Source organism: Eptatretus burgeri, chromosome 1 (assembly GCF_056783735.1).
Source record: "Eptatretus burgeri isolate ZD-2024b chromosome 1, Ebu_testis_v1, whole genome shotgun sequence".
Classification (NCBI taxonomy): Eukaryota; Metazoa; Chordata; class Myxini; order Myxiniformes; family Myxinidae; genus Eptatretus; species Eptatretus burgeri.
In genome coordinates, this window is record NC_140961.1 from 36,408,217 (window position 1) to 36,435,376 (window position 27,160).

A 27,160-nucleotide genomic window follows, 5' to 3' on the forward strand; every position below is an offset into this window, starting at 1 on the left:
AGGGCCTGCACTTTGTCATGCATGGACATCTGCAGATCAATATCATGACTCTTTATGCTTTCTCATATCTGAACCTGATCCTGCGCAAACAATGTGCGCAGGAACAATGTTACGGCTTCATGCACGGATTTTCACGCTGGTCTTGTATCTTCCCTTTCTTTCCCAAGATTTATGCTCTTTGGAGAGGGGTCTTTCTTGGTCTGTTGCATTGCCTGCCTTGTGACAGTAAATCCAGCACCTCTGGCACTTCCATTTCTAGCCAGTAGAGAACGCTGTGAATTGATCCCAAATCACCACTCTATATAGTAATGGGTTACTTCATGGTAAGTAAGATAGGTCGTTTGGCCCATAATGCCTGTGCCATATCCACCCCCAGCTCATACGCCACTTTTCATCATTTCAACACTTTCGAGAGTGGCAATTTCAGAGTAGTTAACCATAATTGTTGTGTTCCTGGATGCAAATCGGACTCACGGAAATATAGGAAATATCCGGGGATGAGACAGAGGTGTTGACTTTATATTATTTCCTGTTCATACAATTAGCGGCTGCAGTGAATATATAAAAATAAAAAACACGCACGCACGCGGATGCTTTAACTTTTAACAATAGATGCAAAACCTAGTAGGTCTATAATTTATCTTGTGGCTCTTGAACCAAACATACAATATATTTATAACAGCTGTCATCAAATCTCCTGTAATACCCCTCCTCCCCCATCCCGACATGATTAATCATAAATATCACTTTAAACTTACCCTGCACATTCACAAGCCCCAGATATGTGCCTTCCATCAGGGTTCAAAAGCACCGAGTCCAGATAAACAGTTCGTTCACTGGTCGCGATCCAGCGGGGGTTTCCACTCGGGCCTTGCTCCAACCCACATGGTCGGGAGTTTGCAGTACGAACAGCTGCCCGTTCGGCGAGCTGAGAGAGTTCTCCAAATCTTACGTTGTGCAGAGGCACAACCCTTTCTCAAAGGTACTTTTTCAAGTATTTTCTGTACATGCGAGCCGAGCATTCTGGGGTGGAATACGTTATTTTGAAAGTGCCATACGTATTTCCCGGAGACTTTAGCTAGAATGATGCAAATAGGTGTGTTGTCGGCTATCGCCAGCAGCCTGGCTAAGTTCCAGCCGAAACTATGGGTATCAAGTGGTCACGTCTTCTCAAGCATTCCTTGATACCACAGGCTATACTGCTTGTCGTCTCCATACGATTGCTGTGTGGGCAGCAGCTCCTACACTAGAACCAAATTCGCTCTCACAGGTGTTGACATGTGTTCACATGTGACGTGTGAATGGCTGTCTTCGGCAACAAAGGATCAACCAACAACTTAGATGCAGGGGTTCACATAAGTGGTACTCAGGTACTCTTGTGCTGTTAAAAAAACAACTAAGTACTTCAAAGATGCTCCGACAGCTCAAAGGCGTGCTAGCACAACAGAGGTTCTTGATGGAAGGTTTTCTCAGTGTCAGTAAGATTTGTTCCATGATAATTGATATACTGTGATTTCAAAATTCAGTTTATAAATTATAATATAATAATTTACTAGTTATATTGTTGGTTTATAACTTACTCGTGGGGTTTGCTTACACATTGCGTAAGCATACTATGAACCGTGCTTCCCCAATGTCTCGGGTCACTCACCTGGATTTTTTTCATTTATTTATTTTAAAAATTTTTATTTCTATTTTCATTTATGGATGCTTTCCGACGATTCTGTGATGTTTTCTGGTGTACTAACTTCGATGTTCATCAGCACACAAAATTTCAGTTTTCCATGTCACCCGGAAGGCACCGATGTTTCATGTCAGTCAGTGAGTCAGTGGTTAGAAAGAGCTTTATATATTAGATAAGGTTAAAAAAAAAATTGATCGAAGGAGAACACGCAAGCAAGGAGGAAGAAGAGGAGATTCAGGAGCGTCCGGAACGAAAAAAAAGAGCAGCTTGCGAGTGTGTCTTCTGGAACGGACGAGTGAGAGAGCGCTTCGAGAGGAGTGAGATGCATTCTCAGCTGAGAGGTGCCTGAAAAATTGGAGGGGTGCTTGGGAAAGCAGACGAGCATGCTCAAAGCTGACATTTTATTTTTTCATGAAGACCAAAGCATTCCTGTTGGTACTCATTGGAAACCAAATACAAAAAAATTGTGAACCCTGATTATATGAAACCCCTTAAATATTGAAAGTGCAACAACTATAACGGCACTCAGTAGAGCGCATACCTCCGCCAGGCTGAACAGTTTACATTTTGTATTCCACTAATAGGTCGGATCTTGATCCGGACCTCAACCAAAATCGAATCCGCTGTTTCTTATCACCGAACCAACTCATCCACCGAGTTTTGTCATATCTCGTCCTGAACGTTTTGAAATATCATGATATATATATATATATCGTTTTTGACCTCATCTCTAAATGAAGCGGCACTTAAAAAAATTAAATAACTCATATCCGGATCCGGATCCGGATCTTCACCAAAATCGAATCAATTAGTCCTTGTCCCACACCCAACCTGTCGACCAAATTTCGTCCGAATTCGTCCACAACTTTTTGAGACACCTGGTCACAGACAGACAGACGGAGACAGGGGGTGAAAATATAACCTCTGCCCACCTTCGGTGTTGCAGGTAAAAACATTGAAACACATTTCTGATATTTATTTCGACATTCAATGCAAGTTCCAATTTTATTTATTTCCTTATTCATCAATGAAAGTTTTAACATTTTTGAAGTCCACTGTCATTGAAAGTCACTTTTTATCAGTTACAATAAAGTAACATTTCAAGTCATTTCAAGTGACAGAGTTCCCCTTAAAATTTAATCGAATGTAATATTGTGAGAGCATGGAAATGAAGTGTGTTGGATTGTCAATTCCAGAAACTTGTAAATCATGGAAACAGCTATAAGTGGTCTCCCACCATAATTATGAGTCATCTGCGGTCTCTCATTTCACCACGAGTTCGCAGCTAAGGTCCCTCAACCCAAGCGTGGGCAGATTACCAGATGCCATACCTAGTATGAACCAATTGAGCTTTCTCAAACTTAATGGTACTTGTCAAATATGGTCCCATACCCAAAATCATTGCTCCTATCGGGTCTTGTAGGTCCACCATAAAGTTTGCAATCTCAACCATGAATTATTACCCGAGTTCTCCAGTACGGGTTCGATGTCTAATGGCATTGTAAAACGAATAGCTGCTGCATCAAGGAGTATGCCGACTCTGCGGCAGACTTTGTTAAAACTGCTTGTCCCGTCTGGTGATGCTTGTGGACGTTGAAAACGTCTCCACCGCACCCGTTGAAAAGAGCAGGCCACTGTGTGCCATATCATCGCCAAATCTCTGCCTCTTGGTTTTCCTGCCACAGTCATCTGGGCAGTCACGTCGAACCAAAAAGGGCTACAGATAGCATCAACCTCCAGACGATGTAAAAAAGAACCCTTTGGGAGGAAAACACACACACACACATACACACACACACACACACACACACAGACACATACACACACACACACGCACACACAGACACAGACACATACACACACATACACACACACACACGCACACACACACACACACAGACACACACACACATACACACGCACACACAGACACAGACACATACACACACACATACACACACACACACGCGCACACACACACAGACACACACACACATACACACGCACACACAGACACAGACACATACACACACACACACACGCACACACACACAGACACACACACACACGCACACACACACACACGCACACACAGACACAAACACACACAGACACACACACAGACACACACACACACACACGGACACAGACACACACACAGACACACACACACAGACACACGCACACACACAGACACACGCACACACACAGACACACGCACACACAGACACACAGAGACACACACACACACACACACACACACACACAGACACACACACACAGACACACACACACACACACACACACACACACACACACACACATACAGACACACACACACACAGACACAGACACAGACACAGACACAGACACAGACACACAGACACACAGACACAGAGACACAGACACAGACACAGACACAGACACAGACACAGACACACAGACACAGACATAGACACATAGACACATAGACACATAGACACAGACACACAGACACAGACACACACACACACACACACACACACACACACACACACACACACACACACACACACACACACACACACACATTTTATACTTCCTGAAAATGATTTGTTACAACACGAAATGTCATACATGTGACACGTGGTCTGCCATCTGTGGCTCCAGGAAAGCTCTGCATTAAAAATCAGTCTCATTTCCACTTCCCCTTCAATGCTCTACTTCTCATTACCCCCCTCATTACCCCCACCCTTGTACTCTCCACTTCTCTACCCTCGTTTCATGTATCCTCCTCATCCCATTACTTTGGATCCACCCATAAAGTCGTGATCATAGCACCACTTCCCCCTCTCATCATCCATTTCTTTCTCACTCACCCTGCATCTCCCATCACATATATATAATATATATACATATCTTATCCCCCATCGCCCCCTTCTCGTCATCCATTTTCACCTTATTCCCTTCCCTGAACCATCTGCTTCCACTTCATCACGTCCTTCACTCGCTTCTTGTCTCCGCCCATCCATGTTAGCCCCGCCCCCTCCTAAGCCACACCCCCCGAAGCCACGCCCCTCCATTCATTTACAGTTTCCTTATATTCACTGTACGTCAACCTCACGTAGCTCGTTTATCTTTTAACTTTTCTTTATTTGTGACATAAATTATATAATATTTCGGGGTCGGTTTTAAAAATCTCCTTTTACCATCGATTTATTTATTTATTTTAAATTGTGTTTACGTTTGTCCTCGATTTCCATTCGTACATTTGCTTGACCGTCGCTGGATTATTTCACCATTTATTTCCTTGTCGCGAATCATCGTCTAATTATCATTTAATTGCGACCATTGCTCACCTCACTGTGCCTCTCGCAACCCTCCTCCCCTCTCCGCCCCCACAGCCCGCCACCCCTCTCCCCCCTCTCCCCTCTCCCGCCCTCTCGATCCGTACTGGCTCTGGTCCCACAAACCATGGGTGAGTCGGTTTTATGTGAACCTTTGGTTTATACATCGTGTTATATCCGTAACTTGGACTCGGACGTGGTGTATTCACCGCATTCCATCACATGGTGTGTTCGTTTACTCACTGATGACGCGTCGAGCGATCATAACGGGTTATTATACATATTGTATATTATATAAACATTGTGCACGTTCGAGGGAATGCGGAACGGTTCGTGTTTTAACGGAACCGAAAATAATACAATTTGATTACTGCGAAGGACGTTGTCGGTAGTTACCGGCACGTCCTCAATGTTGTACAGGTAGATGTAATCCCCCCCCCCACCTCGACCCCCTCCCCCCACCACGACCCCCACCTCGACCCCCCTCCTCGACCCCCTCAACCCCTCCCCCTCGACCCCCTCCCCCCACCTCGACCCCCTCCCCTCGATCCCTCGCCTGGACCCTCTCTTGTGTGGCCGAGGCTCTGGCCGTTTATTCATATTTGCAGCAGAGGTTCCTCCCTTCCCTTCTGAGTGTCCGAAAGCTGTTGTTCTATTCGTCGATGTGCGACTTGCTTCTCCATACCCCCCCCCCCTTTGTGACCAAGGTCCTTACCGTTACAATTTTTGGTCCAGGTTCTGACACTTTCCTCCATAATGGTTCCAAGATCCTAGTTTCCCTCTCCCGCCCCAAAGTTGGCTGAGTTCCAGGTCAGTACCACCCCCTCACGTGTGGCAGATTTCTAGGTTACGGCCCTCCGCCCTTGAGCATGTGACAAGCATCTTGGCCGTACTCACCCCTTCCATCCCCCCCTCCAACATGTGGCAAAGGTTCTGGTCACCACCCCCCTCCTAACCTCCCCCTCCTAACCCCCCCCCCACACACACACAAACACACACACACACACACACATCCCACATGTGTTTAGGTCCTGTTTTTTCCCACATTTAGGAGACAAGACCTCAACCAAATTGCCCAGCCTATGGCTAGGGTGCAGCTCATTCCCTCCCACACATGGTCTGGCTCCGGGTCGTTCCTTCCCGCACATTGCCTGGGTCTGGGTCGTTCCTTCCCTCGTGTGGCCTGGGTCTGGGTCGTTCCTTCCCTCGTGTGGCCTGGGTCTGGGTCGTTCCTTCCCTCGTGTGGCCTGGGTCTGGGTGGTTCCTTCCCTCGTGTGGCCTGGGTCTGGGTCGTTCCTTCCTGCACGTTGCCTGGGTCTGGGTTGTTCCTTCCCTCGTGTGGCCTGGGTCTGGGTCGTTCCTTCTCTCGTGTGGCCTGGGTCTGGGTCGTTCCTTCCCTCGTGTGGCCTGGGTCTGGGTCGTTCCTTCTCTCGTGTGGCCTGGGTCTGGGTCGTTCCTTCCCTCGTGTGGCCTGGGTCTGGGTGGTTCCTTCCCTCACGTGGCCTGGGTCTGGGTCGTTCTTTCCCGTGTGTGGCCTGGGGCCGGGTCGTTCCTTCCCTCGTGTGACCTGGGTCTGGGTCGTTCTTTCCCATGTGTGGCCTGAGGCCGGGTCGTTCCTTCCCTCGTGTGGCCTGGGTCTGGGTCGTTCTTTCCCGCGCGTTGCCTGTGTCTGGGTCGTTCCTTCCCGCGCGTTGCATGCGTCTGGGATGTTCCTTCCCTCGTGTGGCCTGGGTCTGGGTCGGTCCTTCCCGCACGTTGCCTGGGTCTGAGTCGTTCCTTCCCTCGTGTGGCCTGGGTCTGGGTCGTTCCTTCCCTCGTGTGGCCTGGGTCTGGGTCGTTCCTTCCCTCGTGTGGCCTGGGTCTGGGTCGTTCCTTCCCTCGTGTGGCCTGGGTCTGGGTCGTTCCTTCTCTCGTGTGGCCTGGGTCTGGGTCGTTCCTTCCCTCGTGTGGCCTGGGTCTGGGTCGTTCCTTCCTGCACGTTGCCTGGGTCTGGGTTGTTCCTTCTCTCGTGTGGCCTGGGTCTCGGTCGTTCCTTCTCTCGTTTGGCCTGGGTCTGGGTCGTTCCTTCCCTCGTGTGGCCTGGGTCTGGGTCGTTCCTTCTCTCGTGTGGCCTGGGTCTGGGTCGTTCCTTCCCTCGTGTGGCCTGGGTCTGGGTGGTTCCTTCCCTCGTGTGGCCTGGGTCTGGGTCGTTCCTTCCTGCACGTTGCCTGGGTCTGGGTTGTTCCTTCTCTCGTGTGGCCTGGGTCTGGGTCGTTCCTTCCCTCGTGTGGCCTGGGTCTGGGTGGTTCCTTCCCTCACGTGGCCTGGGTCTGGGTCGTTCTTTCCCGTGTGTGGCCTGGGGCCGGGTCGTTCCTTCCCTCGTGTGACCTGGGACTGGGTCGTTCTTTCCCATGTGTGGCCTGAGGCCGGGTCGTTCCTTCCCTCGTGTGGCCTGGGTCTGGGTCGTTCCTTCCCTCGTGTGGCCTGGGTCTGGGTCGTTCCTTCCCTCGTGTGGCCTGGGTCTGGGTCGTTCCTTCCCTCGTGTGGCCTGGGTCTGGGTCTTTCCTTCTCTCGTGTGGCCTGGGTCTGGGTCGTTCCTTCCCTCGTGTGGCCTGGGTCTGGGTCGTTCCTTCCCTCGTGTGGCCTGGGTCTGGGTGGTTCCTTCCCTCGTGTGGCCTGGGTCTGGGTCGTTCCTTCCTGCACGTTGCCTGGGTCTGGGTTGTTCCTTCTCTCGTGTGGCCTGGGTCTTGGTCGTTCCTTCTCTCGTGTGGCCTGGGTCTGGGTCGTTCCTTCTCTCGTGTGGCCTGGGTCTGGGTCGTTCCTTCCCTCGTGTGGCCTGGGTCTGGGTGGTTCCTTCCCTCACGTGGCCTGGGTCTGGGTCGTTCTTTCCCGTGTGTGGCCTGGGGCCGGGTCGTTCCTTCCCTCGTGTGACCTGGGACTGGGTCGTTCTTTCCCATGTGTGGCCTGAGGCCGGGTCGTTCCTTCCCTCGTGTGGCCTGGGTCTGGGTCGTTCCTTCCCTCGTGTGGCCTGGGTCTGGGTCGTTCCTTCCCTCGTGTGGCCTGGGTCTGGGTCGTTCCTTCCCTCGTGTGGCCTGGGTCTGGGTCGTTCCTTCTCTCGTGTGGCCTGGGTCTGGGTCGTTCCTTCCCTCGTGTGGCCTGGGTCTGGGTGGTTCCTTCCCTCGTGTGGCCTGGGTCTGGGTCGGTCCTTCCCGCACGTTGCCTGGGTCTGGGTCGTTCCTTCCCTCGTGTGGCCTGGGTCTGGGTTGTTCCTTCTCTCGTGTGGCCTGGGTCTCGGTCGTTCCTTCTCTCGTTTGGCCTGGGTCTGGGTCGTTCCTTCCCTCGTGTGGCCTGGGTCTGGGTCGTTCCTTCTCTCGTGTGGCCTGGGTCTGGGTCGTTCCTTCTCTTGTGTGGCCTGGGTCTGGGTCGTTCCTTCCCTCGTGTGGCCTGGGTCTGGGTGGTTCCTTCCCTCTTGTGGCCTGGGTCCGGGTCATTCTTTCCCGTGTGTGGCCTGGGGCCGGGTCGTTCCTTCCCTCGTGTGGCCTGGGTCTGGGTCGTTCCTTCCCTCGTGTGGCCTGGGTCTGGGTCGTTCCTTCCCTCGTGTGGCCTGGGTCTGGGTCATTCCTTCCCTCGTGTGGCCTGGGTCTGGGTGGTTCCTTCCCTCGTGTGGCCTGGGTCTGGGTCGGTCCTTCCCGCACGTTGCCTGGGTCTGGGTCGTTCCTTCTCTCGTGTGGCCTGGGTCTGGGTCGTTCCTTCCCTCGTGTGGCCTGGGTCTGGGTGGTTCCTTCCCTCACGTGGCCTGGGTCTGGGTCGTTCTTTCCCGTGTGTGGCCTGGGTCTGGGTCGTTCCTTCCCTCGTGTGACCTGGGTCTGGGTCGTTCCTTCCCTCGTGTGGCCTGGGTCTGGGTCGTTCCTTCTCTCGTGTGGCCTGGGTCTCGGTCGTTCCTTCTCTCGTGTGGCCTGGGTCTGGGTGGTTCCTTCCCTCGTGTGGCCTGGGTCTGGGTCGTTCCTTCCCTCGTGTGGCCTGGGTCTGGGTCGTTCCTTCCCTCGTGTGGCCTGGGTCTGGGTCGTTCCTTCCCTCGTGTGGCCTGGGTCTGGGTCGTTCCTTCTCTCGTGTGGCCTGGGTCTGGGTCGTTCCTTCCCTCGTGTGGCCTGGGTCTGGGTGGTTCCTTCCCTCGTGTGGCCTGGGTCTGGGTCGGTCCTTCCCGCACGTTGCCTGGGTCTGGGTCGTTCCTTCCCTCGTGTGGCCTGGGTCTGGGTCGTTCCTTCCTGCACGTTGCCTGGGTCTGGGTTGTTCCTTCCCTCGTGTGGCCTGGGTCTCGGTCGTTCCTTCTCTCGTTTGGCCTGGGTCTGGGTCGTTCCTTCCCTCGTGTGGCCTGGGTCTGGGTGGTTCCTTCCCTCGTGTGGCCTGGGTCTGGGTGGTTCTTTCCCATGTGTGGCCTGGGTCTGGGTGGTTCCTTCCCTCGTGTGGCCTGGGTCTGGGTGGTTCCTTCCCTCGTGTGGCCTGGGTCCGGGTCATTCTTTCCCGTGTGTGGCCTGGGGCCGGGTCGTTCCTTCCCTCGTGTGGCCTGGGTCTGGGTCGTTCCTTCCCTCGTGTGGCCTGGGTCTGGGTCGTTCCTTCCCTCGTGTGGCCTGGGTCTGGGTCATTCCTTCCCTCGTGTGGCCTGGGTCTGGGTGGTTCCTTCCCTCGTGTGGCCTGGGTCTGGGTCGGTCCTTCCCGCACGTTGCCTGGGTCTGGGTCGTTCCTTCCCTCGTGTGGCCTGGGTCTGGGTCGTTCCTTCCTGCACGTTGCCTGGGTCTGGGTCGTTCCTTCTCTCGTGTGGCCTGGGTCTGGGTGGTTCCTTCCCTCGTGTGGCCTGGGTCTGGGTGGTTCCTTCCCTCGTGTGGCCTGGGTCTGGGTGGTTCCTTCCCTCGTGTGGCCTGGGTCTGGGTGGTTCCTTCCCTCGTGTGGCCTGGGTCTGGGTCGTTCCTTCTCTCGTGTGGCCTGGGTCTCGGTCGTTCCTTCTCTCGTGTGGCCTGGGTCTGGGTCGTTCCTTCCCTCGTGTGGCCTGGGTCTGGGTGGTTCCTTCCCTCGTGTGGCCTGGGTCTGGGTCGTTCCTTCCTGCACGTTGCCTGGGTCTGGGTTGTTCCTTCTCTCGTGTGGCCTGGGTCTTGGTCGTTCCTTCTCTCGTGTGGCCTGGGTCTGGGTCGTTCCTTCCCTCGTGTGGCCTGGGTCTGGGTGGTTCCTTCCCTCGTGTAGCCTGGGTCTGGGTCGTTCTTTCCCGCGTGTGGCCTGGGTCTGGATCGTTCCATCTGTGGCTTGGGGCATTTCCTCACCGCCCCACCCCACCCCCGTCCATCTCCCACTCCGGCACCCACCCTCACCTGCACCTCCCTCATATTGCCAAAGTCCCTGCCTGATCAGTTGGCACGGTTTGAGTTATCGCTCCCTTCTTACTCACAGGACTCCTCACTTTACCCTTGAAATACCTCTGTCATGGTGCGGGTTTTGAAATGCATTGTACATTTGGACTGTCAGATTTTGAGTGCATCATGTTCTCAGACTTCACATCCCACAGACACACACACATACACCGTGCAGTGTTTTGAAATCTTGACCAGGAAGCTTGTCGGCTGTGTGTTTGCTAACCAAGCATTGCTCACCATTTCGCTTGTGCACTTTTTTTTCTTTTTTTTCTCTCTCTTTCTCTCTTTCTCTCTTTCTCTCTTTCTCTCTTTCTCTCTTTCTCTCTTTCTCTCTTTCTCTCTTTCTCTCTTTCTCTCTTTCTCTCTTTCTCTCTTTCTCTCTTTCTCTCTTTCTCTCTTTCTCTCTTTCTCTCTTTCTCTCTGTCTCTCTGTCTCTCTTTCTCTCTGTCTCTCTCTCGTTTTATCACCCCAATCAAGGTTTCGTCCCGAGATTTTAAAGTGCCTTGAAAGCAAATCAAATTGTCCAAAGCATCCGGTATTTTTTGTGCTGATAAAGCTTTTGCAGGAAATGTTCTACAGAACCAAAGAGTAAATATGTTTGTAAAATGTGGCTTAACCATCCAAAAAAAATTGTTGTTGTTGTGTGTGAGCTAATTCATGGTTCATCAAGGTGTTTTGTTTCCATGCATTACCCAAACAACGCAGTGTTATTTTAAAAAAAAACACATCAAAGGAGACTATGGCGAACGCTCATCCCAAGTACTTATTCATTTTGATAAAAGTTACATTTTCTTTTACATTTTTTCCACTAATAGGATTCATTGCCCTACGACAAATTGTTGTGGGATGGATGATGAGCGGAAATTGTGATAACGAGAATGATTTGATCAATTTATTTTATCAAGTTGGACGTGTTGCTTCCACTGTCGAGCATGTCCATTCGCTTGTACTATTTTACTGAACATTCGATTTGGCCAGTGTCGACTTTGAGCTTCCAATTAACTCATAATGATGATGATGATGATTATGATGATGGATGTGCAAGTATGAAATTTATCCCCCTTTTTGTGAACAAATCTTTATTTCATTTTGTTGAATGTCATGTTCCTATCTCTATGATGATGATGAGGACCTTTTGGATGCTCCCAGTTGGCGCGAGCCAATTCGGATGGCCGGTGTTGCGGCAGAAGTGAATGGACGTGGGTTTTAAATCTTCTATATTTCGAGTAAAGAAGCGGTTCTCACAGACGGGTTAATTCCACCAATTTTTATGAGGTCGATGGCATATTTTATTTTGACTTGGTATTCCAGGTTCCACCAGGTGGTGCAATACGATACACATTTACATCCCATCTTGAACCCCCAAATATATATTTAAAAAAAAATTATTCCCTAAAATCCTCCCGTACATCCAGCGAGTGAAACCAACAGTTTTCAACTCATTCCATCCAGCAATTCAGTTCTCGAAATGTTCCCACTTCAGGGAATATTTATTTATTTTTTAACACCTGAGCCCGAAAAGCTTCCCATGCCCACTTTGAGATATGCCCAACTACCAGTTTTGAACTCGCACAAGCAATATGATAATTCCCCAATCTCTATGATGTTTATGGTTTTCATGCAGAGAAATTGATGGATATCATTATGACAGTATGCCTGGTGTTGGCTTAATGGTTAGGGTGATGGGCTTGGGATCCTCGGATCCTGAGTTCAAATACCAGGTGGGGTTGATTGACTCTGTCATCCTTCCAAGGTTGGCAAAATGAGTACCAGCATGCTGGTATACTGTCAGAGTGGTGACCCGTCCAGGATTGTGTCCAATAGCCGAGGAGACTGCTTAGACAGCACCAACGCTCTGCACAGAGTATGGTCCCAATGGATGGATGGATTATGACATCATAAACTCAAGGTAGCTTATCCGGCCCTCGGGAAGCTTAGACCTGCTGCTGCGTTTGGGCCTTGGGAAGTAACTTCTCAAATCTGTCTCTCTGGGTTCTTCCTGATATATTTGATGTTTGTTCCTTTCTCTTTCACACGTCTTTCAGTCTTTTACACTTCTTTCTACTATTTCATCTAATTTTTGCTTTTTCTTTTTCCTTTTGTTCGTTTACCTCTCTTCCATCTCTCTCCTGCACTCTAAATTTCTCTCTTTCTTCATCTATCTGTCCACAAAGAAGTGAATTCTTACAAATTTGTTTTTGTCAGGGTCACTTTGCTCCTCCTTGATGGAGTGGCGGCTATTCAGGTTCCTCCTGATGACTCCATCCTTTCTCTTTGCTTATTCTGGTTCTTTCTGATGATTCCAATGTAGTATTTGACCTTTGACTTGATCATAATACTCCCTCACACCCGGAGCAGCCACTATACGATACATATTTACATAGGGAGAAACGGGGTGCGCTCTGAGCCCACAGTGCTGTGAATTTGTTTTTTTTTTCACCTAAAACCCTCTCGTACAACCACCAGCTTTCAGCTCATTCCATCCAGCCGTTTAGCAGTGCCTACAAGTCTAACAAACACACAAACAAACAGACATTTCTCAAATGATAAAAACTGTAGTGGGATGGAGTAATAACAATAGCTCTAACTTTCAAAAAAAAGGAGAGGCCTATTCAAATTTGCCGTGATAGAGTTGGTGAGAGTGGGTTACGTAGCACCATTTTTAGAATTGGAAGATACTGTATCAATTAGAATTGGTGAGTATGTACTTCACAGCTCCCTTAATATAACTATTGGTTTAGACTTTGTGAGAGTCGACTGTATTTGCAAGTGTAGTAAAGGTTGTTTGAAAGGCTACATGGTCACTCAGGGACTGCACAGTCACATGTAGCCTGGCTTTTCAAAGGATCGTAACTTTTGTATATTTTTGGAGATTTTGCCAAAAAGTTTAAACATCGCCCCGAGGAGGACTGGCGGTTATTTCCCCACCAGGCGGGGTGAAAATGAGGGATTATGGGGAGGGAGGCTGTGGCACCCTGTCCTGGGTAGATATGGTCATGGGGAGCACAATTTGAGGTTAGGCATGGTCACCATGCCACATGGCCAGTTTAGTCTGGATCCGGTTGTCGATTTCTGAGAAGAAGAATTTTTTTTAATGAAAGACTAATATTTGGGGTGGATGCAGATGGGGAACACAACCCCATAACTTCTTGCTGTCCTGATGCATCATACCAAATTTGGTCCACATCGGTTGAGCAGTTTGTGAGGAGAAGATGTTTCAGTCAAATGTTAACGGACGGACGGCCGGACACCGGGACCCACTCTGCGAGCTTATTTCGAAGAAATAACCTAAAAGTCAAACGATTGTTTTCCTCTCGAGAATCAAGACACAGAATCCAGTTTCTTTGTTGAAACCACACCATCCACATTGTAAGAACAATTATTTCCAAAATCCAATAGTATTGTCCCTAAAGTTATCAATTATTGTAGGAAGGAGTAGATTAATTATTGATTTATTAAATTATGAATACATTTACACTGGACATGTGATTTGATCCCTTGTTCTCTGGTTTTGTGGGACGGGCTCAAACCACAAGGTCACCGTCCAATTGTGGCTTCCTCGGTGTTGGCATAAAGTCAGCTCGAGCGGTGTTGTACATCCTGTACAATGTACATTTATTTATTATTCAATTAAATGATAGGAATGCATCAATAAAAATAGTAAGCAAGAAGGGCTGTTAATAGTGGAATGGGTTGGTGGGAAGAGATAATGAAGGACTCGAAGCAAGGGTTGGTAACATGGCTGTGTTGCTATATCTCGACAACTAAAGAAAGCATAACTTGGGATAGAAGTATTTTTCAAGGTGGAAAAGATGGTCACATTTCAAAAACTACAATTATTACATCTGAAAATAATCAAAAATCACACACACACACACACGTATATTTATATACCGAGACATAAGACAACATTGCACTACTTCTTCTTGAACATTCAGGCAAAACACAGTCTGGTGATCTTGGGGGAAGTGATCTACCCACACAGAGCACTCTGCGTGCCGGCGACGCCATGTTGCAACACCATTTTTTTTTTCTCTCCACAATCAGCGCAGCAAATTAGGAGTAATCTCTTGCCCCTTCCCCCGTAGGATGCGAACCGATAGGTTTTATTCATGCTTTATCCTCTTAATGCTGAGTGTCAGGTGAGGAAGTGGCGTGCATCTTGGTTTTTTTCATTCTTCATTGTATGATTACGCCAGGGTTATAATTGAACCGCCAACTTTCCCAGACTCAGATGCTCAAACCACAGTTTTCCTGAGTCTGCTTTTTGAGCAGCAAATGCTACTTCATTGAATTTCCCAGTAATTTATGTGGATGCAAGCCCTGGTTTGCCTTTGTGGCTTCTGATTGGCTTTGACAAGCGTGTGATGCTTTGCAGCCAAGTGTGGACCCACAAAAGCAAAATGCGTCTTCTTCCACATAAATTGCTACGAAAATTAGGTGAAGCTATAATTGCTGCTAAATGATGCTTTTTCACAAAAGGATATGCAGTGAAAAATTGAATAATGATCAGATCGATCGACTCGTTCCTCTTTTTGAAATTGGCCTCGTCTTAATAAACAAGTTTCAAAAATAGGAATTGTTCTACCTGATCATTATTGAGTTCTCTTTAAAACATCCTCTCTTGCGGTGACTTGTAGGACGTACAGGTGCTCCACACATTACTCTGCGGTGCAAGAGTACTGGAATTTCGCACCACAATTCAAATCTGATGGTGAATCGAATAAATAATTCTTGGATGACATTTAATGGAGTGGAATGGGGGACATGCTGATATATTGGGTCGCCGAAATAGGTGACCCTTATTGTCAGTAATTCTGTCTGATTGTTTGGATGTTTGTTTGGATGTTTGTTCGTTTGTCATCAGCATAATTGGTAGTAAACGTGGGCGGATTTTGACCAAACTCGGGTAGTAGGTACATCTTATGACCTAGTGCTTTGGAAATTGTGATGGTTGCTAGGGATGCTTTGGTTCCCCAACAACAACCGAAAAACCTTCAAAATCTGTACCGTTCACGCGAAATCAATTCCGAAAGCCATTATCCCACGTAGGGTTATGAAATTTGGCACGAATGATCTACAGGTGATGCTTTATAAAATGTATTCCAGTTTTTGTGATATATGGAATACTTTACCTGCAGCGCCCCCTACAATTAGGTTATGCACGAAAATTGGCGAAAATTGAAGGCCCCCGAGCGACCAGGTGAATGCATCGATACGAATGAAACTGCAGGTTCATGGTACTCAATGAGTACTACAACTTTGCCTCAGGACATATTGACGATTTCGCTTAGGTCAGGGGTCAAAGGTCAATTAGTGCAAAAATCTATAATATGCGAGAGCTGGAGGTGCCTTCGCTCCAAATGCTACCCTTAGGGTTATGGCTGGATGGTCATGAAAATTCACACTAATTGTCTGGAATACATTGTGCACAAACGATCGAGCCGAATTTTCGATTTAGATCTTTGTTCACCCACAGCACCCCCTCGAACTTTGGGGATTTCCGATTTCAAACCGCATTTTCGGTACTTTTCATTCAAATGGATACCGAGTAGTTATCAGTAGATGGAACTGGATGAGATTTGATATGCATAATGTTAAGGTGATTCCCTATCCGCTATATGACATCCATTTTGCTCTATATCTTATAGTTTCCATGCTCGGCGACCCATCGCCGCCTACCGGCTTGTTTTCCTAAAACTTTTTATTTTATTTTAACTTATTTAAAAAAAAAAAACAGGTGGTAAAAGGCTCATGATGGAATTTGTACATGTACTGCATGCAGAACAAAGACATGAGCAGTCATCATTGTCATCTGTTTGTTAAAGTAGCCGGATTTCTCCGTCCGTCCGTCCATCTCTCTGTCATCATTGCGGCGTTACGTCTAACGCTCGGCCTCTACGGATGTGCATCTCAGCCCAACATCCAGCACTCAACCTGTCCCATTGCTTCGCTGATAGCAATTGAACAACATAGTCCATATATCTGACTATCTGACATCCGTAAGCGACGGGCTGAATGCCAGACGCTAGGCGTGATGGATTTAGACATCATTAGATGATTGACCAATCATGATATTATGTATTGGATTTGAAGCTGGGATCGCAATATAATGGGCAATGAAGGGAGTTCACCAAAAAGGCTTCATGGTTTCCATTGATGTTGGTTCTTCTTTTAGAGGAAGTTGATCAACACCAGCTCTGTGAGACAGACCTTTGTTTTTTACTTCCACCACTGAAGGTGGTTGGAGGTTATTGTTTTCATCCCTGTCTGTTTGTCTGTGAGCAAGATATCTCAAAAAGTTATGGATGCATTCGGATGAAACTTCAAATTGATTCAGTTTTTTTAATGTTTGTTATTTTTATTTTTTGAATGCCATGTCGAGGCTCGTGTAAAAGCCAACAGACAGAACGTATAACAAGGCAGGAGAGAAGAGGGGTGGGAGAGGGAAGCAAAAATTAGTGGGAAACAGAGACATGAGGAGATCTGTGGAAGCGAGAGGGACGGGGCGGGGTCCACAGGGTAAACAAGATGTACACTACAGGGACTTTCAGGTCCTTACACGACAGGGACTTTCAGGAAGGAAAGCAGGGAATTTGAAGGAGGCGGGTTTGGGGTGGATTAACGGGGGGAGAAAAGATCGTGATTTTGGATGGGGGAAGATAAGAGATGGTGGTGAACAGCTGTTTTGATGGCCTGGAGGGAGGAGTGGGATTGAAGAGTGTGGGACTTTGCTCCAGAGGCAGGGAAAAAGAGGAATGAAGGAGTGAATGTGAGCTGTGATTTTTGATTTTGGCAGTTTCACTGTGGCAGATTTTGGAAAGGTGGTTTTTGCGGGACCTTGAGCACCATGTGGAAATATAGGAGGGGACAGATCGCAGACAGAGCCTGGTGTTGGCGCAGTGGTTAGGGCAGTGGCTTGGGATCCAAAAGGTCCCGAGTTCAAGCCCCGTTGGGCCACTGAATTAATACACCAGGGGGTTGACTCAGCCTGTCATCCTTCCGAGGTCGGTGAAATGAGTACCAGTGTACTGGGCCGGTGTATACCCCGGTTAAAATAGGTGTACCATATCCTTGTGTCGTAAGAGGCGACCAGGGTTGCGTCAGGAAGGGCATCCGGCGTAAAACATGTGCCAAATCACGATGCGGCTCATACGGATGATCCGCTGTGGCGACCCCGAACGGGAGCAGCCGAAAGAAGAAGAAGAAGAGATCACAGACAGAGCATGGGGGTGAGGCTGGTGAGGAGATGGTAGAAGACAGAAAGACCACCGACCTGCCTGCGGTGGGAGAGTGAGAGACCCAAACACTCAGCGTCATCGTGGGAGATACCAATGATCCTGAATGCTTTGGTTTCCACAACATGAAGCTGAGAAAGGTGAGAGGCAGGAGCACCAGCTCAGAGGAGAGAGCAGTACTCCATCAGACTGCGGATGAAAGAAAGATTTTGGTGAAGGCCTCGGTCCAGATCTGGATCTGGAAATGAGAATTTTTTTCATTTTTTTTTTTTCAGTAATTCTTCATCATTGAGATCAGGCCAAAAACAATACTGTTACGGCTGTGGAAATTCGCAATACACCATAAAGGGTCCTCAGGTGAGATATATCGATAAGTTCATGTGTAGTTAGCCCACACCTGTTGTGTAGAGGGAATATGTGTGATTCATCTGGGCTGCGACACTTTGAGTTAGCCATTTTTCTTTCTCTATCATTATTTTGGACCATTAAGCCGCCAACAACTCAAACACCACCACCTTCGCCTCTTTACCTCCACAACTCCATCCTGCAAACATCGCTTCACCGCCATTCCCAAACGATGCCCGCCAACCACCAAACCACCACAGCAAACCCCCCACCACCTTCGCCTTTCTCCTTCCACAACCATCGACCCCACCACCAGTCAACACTGAACGTCGTACTGTCCGAAGCCGTTTGGTGATTGTTGCCGAATGCAGCAAGCCGCGAGTGCAATGGATTCCTTACGGGAGAGAAATTCGGATCAGGGGAGGTTCACGCCCCTTTTCCTCCGTCCAGTGGCCGAGCGTCGGGCGGTGTGGCCCCGCTTCCAAGCGCGATGGATGTGAATTCCTCTCAGGAAGGAATTCGGATCAAAAGAGACTCACGCCCCTTTTTGCCACACCAATGGCTGAACAGAGGGTGGCGTGGCCCTGCCTCCAATCGCGTTTTTATCCTAAAATCTGCATACTGGCTCCTCCCCCGGTCTATAAAAGACGCGAGTCTGTGTGGAACTCGTTGTTGTAGTGTGGGGGTCGCTTTTCCCGTGGTTGGTGTCGTCTTGTCGCTGGGCTCGTCTCGTCGTTGGTGTCGGCCCGTCGCTGGACTCGAGCCACCTTCGCTTTCACAAGCGACCAAGCCAGCCAGCCATTCCCCTCGCTCTACCCTGAGCATCAACAATTCCCCCCCCCATCCGCGCTGAGATAGTGCCGGTGGCCCCGTTCATTCCCCACCCTAACCGTGGTGCCGACCAAACCGTGCGCGCGCGGAGCATGCCGGAGAGGGCTCACCGACCATGCCAAGGGCACTGAGTCGGGGCGCAGCTGCGCTGATATAGTGGCTTTCCCGCCATCGCATCACGAGGACGCGGGTAAGACCTTTTCGGTCTCGTGGACCTGGCCGCTCCTCCAGGTTCCGCACACATTTGGTCCACGGACCCCGTCTACCTCCCTGCCTATGGGATGTTTATTTTGAATGAATGATGTGGCGCCGAGTCCCGACAAGTATAATTGTTTGTGTTGTAAATAATTATAGTCGGTCGTAGTGCTTTTGCTTTTGTTGCATTTTGCTTTTGCTGCACATTGCATTACTGCCTTATGTGCGTGTGTTGTGTGTGTGAAATAAAAGTGCTTGCTTGTCACACTGTTTCCCGTTTCGTTGCGTCCTTTCCTTCAGTTAAAAGTTCCATCTTGCATCACGTAAGGGATTGGTAGTGGGTTGAAACACCCGATAAGTAATCTGAACCGTCGAGGTCGACGATAACTCTGCTCGGTTATCCCTGCAGCACGGAACGAGCCGCTTAAGCGGTTCGTGTCCGAAGTCGACCTGCGGCGAGGTACGGTCGACCACTCGCGCAGGTACTTAGGTAGGTCGAATTTGGCGAGCAACCCTATCCTGCGCGGGTGGGCAATTGGCACGATCGTGGTGAGGTTAAACCCCCACCCGTGACTGGCTCCTGGCGGCAGTTCCAGGAGGGTCACGACTGAATTGTCCGTTCCGGTGGGCGACGCATCGCGATTCGAGTTACGTGGCCGATCGCACGCCAGACGGGCCAAAATTCGTAACAATACGTTGTACTGTATCGCACGATATCTCAAAAAGTTATAGACAGATTCAGATGAAACTTGGTGGGCAAGTTGGTTCTCTGCTAAGGACGAATTTGATTTTGGTGAAGATCTGGATCTGAATATGAGAATTTATTTTGTATTTGTAAGTGATTCTTCACCATTGAGATATTGGGCCAAAAACGAATGAGAGATGGGGACGGGGGGTCATGATATTTCAAAATGTTGTGGACAGATTATGACAAAATTGGTGGATAATTTTGGTAGGTGACAAGAACAAGCTGATTACATTTTGGTTAAGGTCCTGATCCAGATCTGGCCTATCAGTCGGAAACAAAACGTAAATTGCTCAGCCTGGCGGAGGTTGTGCTCTTCCGAGTGCTGTTTTAGTATACTTATTTTTCTACAATATCCAAGGCTTGTGGAACACTGTCAGTACCACAGACAAATTACATACACACAGGTAGACAGAGACACTAGACAACACAGGACTTTTTTTTCGTAACATCAGACAAACAGCCATGGGCTTGGGGGAAGAGATAACAATACCGATCACTCTGGGTGCTAGTAATGCCACCTCCCCCACCCCCTCCCTTGCCTCCACAGGATGCCAACTGCCAACTTCCGGGGTTTATCTGTGCCCTATCCCCTAAATACTGAACGTCAAACGAGGAAATGACATGTACCATTTAAAAAGCCTTCGGTATGACTCAGCCAGGGTTAGACTCGAACCGCAGACCTACCAGACTCAGAATGGATGACCTCACCACAACGCCACTGAGCTCTGGCAATCTGGTAACTTGTCTGGTAGTCTGGTAATCTCAACCCTTCTGGGAGAGAGAGCCATGAAGATCATTGTGATACAGAAGGGGGGTGCTGTAAACGGGTTTCACCAAAAGCGCCCGGGTTTTCAAAGGTTGAGAGAGTCTGAAGAGTTCACATATCGGAACTATGTTGAGATCTCCCATGTCTCAAGAACACACATTTTACTGTTCTCACCTTTTTAGGCTTTCAAACTGTTTTATACCACCATTCGCCTTCAACATCACCATCAAGAGTTGTCCATGCTGAGAGCAATACATGTTTAGATGCGATTGTGCATGACCAAAGACTACACGAATACTGTCAGATTCCATTGTCGAGCTCTGCTTGTTGAAGTTAGAAATGTTTCCATACTGATGAATATGTTGTGGTCCAGTGATGCCACATGCACTTTCGGGAAAAGCAGGATATACCTATGTTAACAGGAAAAGAGGTCCAGCAGAGCTTGTCTTATTTGGGAAAGTGTAAGGTGCGATATTTTTGGGTCGTCTGTCCAGCTGCCTCACTCACAGCCTTGAATGCAGAGCCACGAGTTCCAGTAATTCCTCCAGCCAAATGTGTGGCGTCACCACGATTTGGGAAGCTCAGAGATTTTGACAGGCTTCAAGGGTGGACCACAACCAAAAAGGGGCAGTGTGCATCGTTAAGTTGTGCATTCAAGAATTTGTATCATCTTCAGGATGGATGTTGTCTGCTTTGCTGTTTTCACATCTTCTTCTCATAGACATCCCCATTTTCCGCTACTCATGACTTTTCACGCAGGTCTAGGACACATTAGGCACAGTTTTGCTGGATTGCATTGTTCCAATTGGTTGTTTTCACAGCTATTGATCGTTATCTTCTTCTGCTCCCACGATTTTCAGGTTATACACGCAAAAGTGTTGAACCAAAGAAGCCCCAACGTTTTGATAAGTGACACACTCATCTTCCTCTTCCTTCTTCTGGCTAAATTGGTTTTTCTCACAATATCTTTGTGAGGACTCGCAAAACCTTCCCCCCCCCCCCCCCCAAGCATGAAGTGTCGTTGTCCGAGCAGGGAATATCAACATTCCCATTATAACTCCAGCTTCACATGACATGCACCTGTGCTCAAAACTTGCTTTGTTCTTAAATAGTCATAATATACTCTATCAAAGTGAGTGCAAGCCAGCGTCGGCAGACAGTTCGAACCATCTATGTTATCAACCGAAAGTTGAAGACTAAGGCATCTAACTGTCATGAGAAGCAAAGGGAAGCTGACTATTCACGTACTGTCTTAGCCTTTCATCTTTTTCTCAAACAAAGGGTTAACACCCAAAATGTCAGCCTCACTTTGCTTCCCACGGGGCTGGCAGGATGGCCGACCGGTACTTACATATTCCTCTGAGCTGTCTAGCCTGGATTAGAATCCCGACCCAGCCAGAAACTGCCATCTTGGTGTTTTGCGGGCAGGGCGAGGCATCAATGTGTATGCCGTCCCTTGGACGGACGTTGAGCTGGTTGTCCCATCGGTCAGCATTAACTGATGGACATTAACTATGTTGACAAATTTTTAGATTGGAATTGAAAATTTGCTTTTCATGTGGGTCTTTATTTATTTAATTTATTTACTGTTGATGAGCTAAGCTCTGCCTCGGATGAATCGAGGCTCTGGTGCGCTCGGGCAGCACTATAACCGAGCTCTTGATGTATATACGTGGTGAGTCGAAGAACCAGAATGTTTTTTTTGTTGTTGTTGTTGTTGTTCATATCCGAGGGTCAGAAGAAAGGAGTAGTAAATGTTAGTCATTCCGAGGGAGGTGTGTAGGACAATACAATGTAGGATAGTTGTAGCTGACTTGAAAATTGACTTGAAGCCAGTGAAAGAAGAGTAAAAACAACCCGAAAATATAGGTTATGAGACCGAAGGACCAAAAGATTAGGGAGAAGTTTCAAGAACATTTAAAAAATAAAAGAGATATAATAAATAAAAATAGGATTGATATTTATTGGGGAGAAATGAGAGACGTTTGGAAAAGCGCCACGAGTGAAACATGTGGAATTGGTTTGGGTAAACGGCAACATGAAAGAGAAACCTGGTGGTGGAATGCCACGGTACAAGAACCAATAGCAAAGAAGAAGCGTGCGTATAAAAAGTGGAAAAAAAAAGTCGGAGTCAAGAGGATGCCGCAGTATGTAATTGCACAAAGAAGAGGCCAAAAGAGACGCAACAAAAAGCCAGAAAGGAAGAGTTTGAAGAATGGGGAAAGCGTTTAGACACACCTGATGAAAGGAACAGTGTTTTCAAAATGATGATGAATATGAAGAATATGGTAAGAGTTCAGTGTTTGAAAAGAGAGGACGGACAGTTTGTTGTTCGGACAGAGGAAATTGAAAAAGAGTGGCTATTTTCAGAAGTTTCTGAATAAACCAAATGAGTCAGGATGGAATTGCTGTGTCCAACAAAATAGAAGGTGTGGAAAAGGATATAACAAACGAGGAAATTAGAGCCGCAACTAAAAGGATGCAGAAAGGCAATTCACCTGGTACGACTGGAATTGTTGTTGAAGTGATTGAATTAGATCAGATGATCTGGTAGTAAAATGGATGACGAATCTTCGTGGAATCATTTGGAATTGTATGTGTGTTCCTGATGGCTTCGATTGGTTTCGAAGCATTATTGTACCTTTCTGTAGGATGAAGGTGACCTGTCCAGGATTGTGCCCCCGAGCCAATGAAACTGCCTCAGCAGGCTTATGCGCCTAATGGCACAAGGAAGATCACCATCGCCATCACCATCACCATCACCATCACCATCACCATCACCATGCGTCAAATTGACGGAGCAAGCCTTGAAGATATTTGAAAAGGTGAAAAAGGAAACATTAAAGGAAGGCACAAGTATAGCTGGAAAGCAGTTTGGATTTATGAAAGGACGATCTACAATTGGTGCAATCTTCATTGTTCGACAGATCCAAGAGAAATACCTGTCAAAAAAGAGGAGATTGCATCACGTGTTTGTAGATCTTGAAAAAGCGTTATGATAGAATCCGAAGAAAAGTTGTTGAATGGGCTCTTTTAGAATGGCAAGGAGTGACGGAAGAGCTTGTAAAAGTAGTGATGTCAATGTAGGAATGTCCGAAAACATCAGTGAGAACAAAAGAAGGATGCACAGAATCCTTTGATGTGAGGGTTGGTTTACATCAGGGACCCATGCTAAGTCCGCCGTTGTTTATTCTCGTGTTGGAGGAACTCGCAGACGAAGTTAGAGTCGGATTTCCTTGGGAATTATGATATAATTTTAGCCTTGACAGCCGAGGCAGAGCAACGAGCGAAGACAATGTTTTCCGAGGTGGAAGGAGGCAACGGAGAACAAAGGACTTGAAGTAAATGTGGGCAAGACTAAGCTTGTAGTTAGCAGTGAAGAAAAGGAGTAGAAGGAAAGTTGGTGGCCTTGCGCTCCGTGTGGCGTAGGTGTTGTGGCGAATTGGATTCGGTGCCCTGGTAATGAAAGGTGGTGCCACAATAATGGAGCAGACAGAGTGAAGGGTAGTTTAAATCGGGTAGCCATTACTTTCGAATGTAAGGAATAATTCAAAGGAACTAAATAAGTCGATTACGCTGCAATGCACAGAGATATGACATTTGGAGTGAAAATCAAAAGAGTGAAAAATAAATATTACTTGGGTCTTAGAGACTCATTGAACGTCACCGGGGAGCAGAACTTGCTGTAAGGACTGGGATAAAAGTAGTGAGGGACAAATGGAAAGAGTTGGTAAGTACCCAAACAAACAAGCATATTCTCAGGGCAATCAAAGCGAAAGTGTATTAAAGGCGTGTGAGGCTAGTCGTATGGTATTCATATTCTGGTGTTCCACCCGCAAGGAAGGTCCGGTAGTGCTGAAACTGTTTCTTGGCAAGAGTTATGCTGGGTGGTTTGCCATTGCCTTCCCAACAGTACCGTAGTTATGGCAGAGATTTGGAATTTGGCCATAGTGCCAGCGATAGCTCACCTATTCTTCACGGACACGGTGGGATATTTAACGTCCACCAACTACTGCCGGCAGCCGGGACGCCAGTTTTTCATCCATCCGAGGGACGGCACGCGCGTCGATGAATCGCCCTGCCTGTGAAACACCAAGATGGCAGTTGAAAGTCGGTCCGGGATTCAAACTCCTGATAGTACTGCAGCATAGCAAACCAATTGTTCGACTTTTTATAAAAGCACCAAAATTGGTACATATGTTGACTAATGTATTCTGGATATGGAGCCACTCGAGATTTTGCCTTGGTCGGCTTTGGCGGCCATTTTCCAAAATGGCCGCCATTCTACTTTAACAACATGGGATATCTGTCATTGTTATTCTCTTTGTAGGTTTCTCAGAGGTGATAAATACTCCATGTGATGTGCATTTACAAAGGAAAACAATACAAATGTCATTTCTGTTAATTTATTATATTTCCAACCATTGTATTGGGGAAAAATGGTCATTTTTATGGGAAAATCCATTTTCGCACACAGCATCAGTGACAGGTTCAGAAGTATTTTGTTGTGGTGGTGGAAGGGGTGTTGTAATTGGTAATATTGGCTACATGTAGCCCATGCTGCAGAACATGACCACCGTCGGATTCAAGTTCGAACCGTAGATACCGACGTCGTCGTCTTAGCGGTGATGGTAGCCCAGGCACTACCATGCGTGGATGAACTCTGGATTGCCTTTGAGACGGGCAAGAACTACCGCTACATCCCTGCCCATGAAATAGCTGCCTCCCTCGGTCCACAGAAGGCACGTGCCCTCCCTGTCTTCCACGTCATGACCGGATGTGACACGGTATCGGCATTCGTGGGGCATGGGAAGAAATCTGCCTGGGCCACATGGAACTCGTTTCCAGAACTGACAGATTCTCTTGTGACCCTGACCACCATGCCAGTCAACATCCAGGATGACACAATGCACTGCATTGAAAGGTTTGTGGTGCTCCTCTATAACCGCACCAGTCCATATACGGACGTCAACGAGGCCAGAAAGAAACTCTTCGCCAAGAGGAACTCCGTCCAGCGCATCCCACCTACCTACGATGCTTTGGAACAGCATGTGAAGAGATCAGTGTTCCAGGGTGGCTATGTCTGGGGGCAGGTCTTGGTCCCTCAACCCATGCTTCCATCACCAACAAGCTGGGGCTGGCGGCAAACAGAGGATGGGTCCTACGAACCGCTCTGGACCACACTCCCTGAGGCTTCAAAAAGCTGCTTCGAGCTGGTGTCGTGCGGCTGCAAAAAAGGCTGTAGAAACCGCTGCAAATGCAAGAAGGCTAATCTGCAATGCACTGGACTGTGTGCTTGTGAAGGAGAATGCCAGTAGACAGACGCAGTAGACACAGACTGAGATATTGGCCTAGCTTAGAATGTGCAAATGCAAAGTCGCATTGCTTGTAAAAGTGTTGACTTCTTGATCCAGAGCCAGTACACTTGAGCTCAGAAACTTATATTGTACTAGACTGATGTATGCATGTACCATGTGTCCTGGTAGAATGGTAGTAGACAGTAAACCGAAGCCGCTTCAAAGTGAAGTGTGCAATAATTTGACTATATTTTCTGAGTTTGTCAGTTTTTCTGAGTATATATCACGATTATCAGTTCCCTTTTCAAAATAGAGTAAAGTATGTAATCTATAATGCAATTTTTGTTGATTCCAAACCCATTGAATGTGATGAGTATCATTTGACTCTTGTTCTCCAGGCAATAATGGGTACTTTTCAGCGAAAAGTTTCAGGAGAGCAGCAATTTACAATTCAAATAATGGGTTTTTTTTACCGAAAATACTGGCTCATAATATTTGAATACGCCTTTTCATGGTCAATTTACTGAATTTTACACTTTCCTTGTATCTACCACCAATACAATAAGAAAATAAGAGCATATAGCCAATTTCGCTAAAGTAGAATGGTGGCCATTTTGGAAAATGGTCGCCGAAGCTGACCAAGGCACAATCTCGGGTGGCTCCATATCTAGAATTGTTCGGAATACATTATTCTACATGTGTACCAATTTTGGTGCTTTTATGCAAATTTGTACAAGTGATCTGAAATATCAGACTACGCTGCTGGACTATTGAGGCTAGTCGGCTTCGAGACGGAGCTTGCTTCCCTCTTGGCCATGCTGTAAGCCCAGTCCTATTGGATGATTGTGAAATTTGGACGGTGAGGACAGAAGGTTAAAGAAGAATAGAACAGAGATGAGGATGTTAAGATGAATGCGTGGTATCTCATTGATGGGGAAGTGGCAGAGTGATGATCTTCGAAATACTCTAAAATGATCAGTAAAGAGAAGGCTTTGATGGTTTGGTCTTTGTAGTTAAAGGGGCATGGAGTGAACCCGTTCGGAATATCGCAAGTTTTGATGCAAATGGAAGAAGAGCAAAAGGAATAATGAAGAAAACATGACAGGAATGTTTGAATGATGACCCCATTCCTGTGAATGGGGTCATTATTCCCCAAAATGACCCCATTCACAAGTACTCCCTTTTTCCAGGTTATTGTGACTTCCTCCCCTCCCCCCCTCACCTCTTTGTTATGATGAAAATTGGAAATTTTCATCTTATGTCGGTTTGTCTCGTTTGTTTGCCTGTGAGTGCGATAACTCGCGAACTGTCAATAAGTGAGGCTGTCAATGTTTTTTGACTATATGTCA

At 47.6% G+C, this 27,160-nt stretch overlaps 1 protein-coding gene across 6 annotated transcripts in view; it reads left to right on the top strand.

Moving 5' to 3' along the window:
* Positions 1 to 5,010: 5,010 nt before the first annotated feature.
* Positions 5,011 to 27,160, top strand: part of LOC147034245 (SH3 domain-containing kinase-binding protein 1-like) — a 148,975-nt gene continuing 126,825 nt past the window's right edge. For 3 of the 6 annotated variants that reach the window (XM_085879244.1, XM_085879254.1, XM_085879251.1), the window contains exon 1: positions 5,012 to 5,141. In XM_085879244.1, coding sequence (XP_085735370.1) covers positions 5,138 to 5,141 — 4 coding nt within the window. In that variant the 5' untranslated portion in view covers positions 5,012 to 5,137. Of the gene's footprint in view, positions 5,142 to 27,160 lie in introns of all 6 variants that reach the window. The other 3 variants (XM_085879267.1, XM_085879258.1, XM_085879282.1) reach the window with 3 other exon arrangements.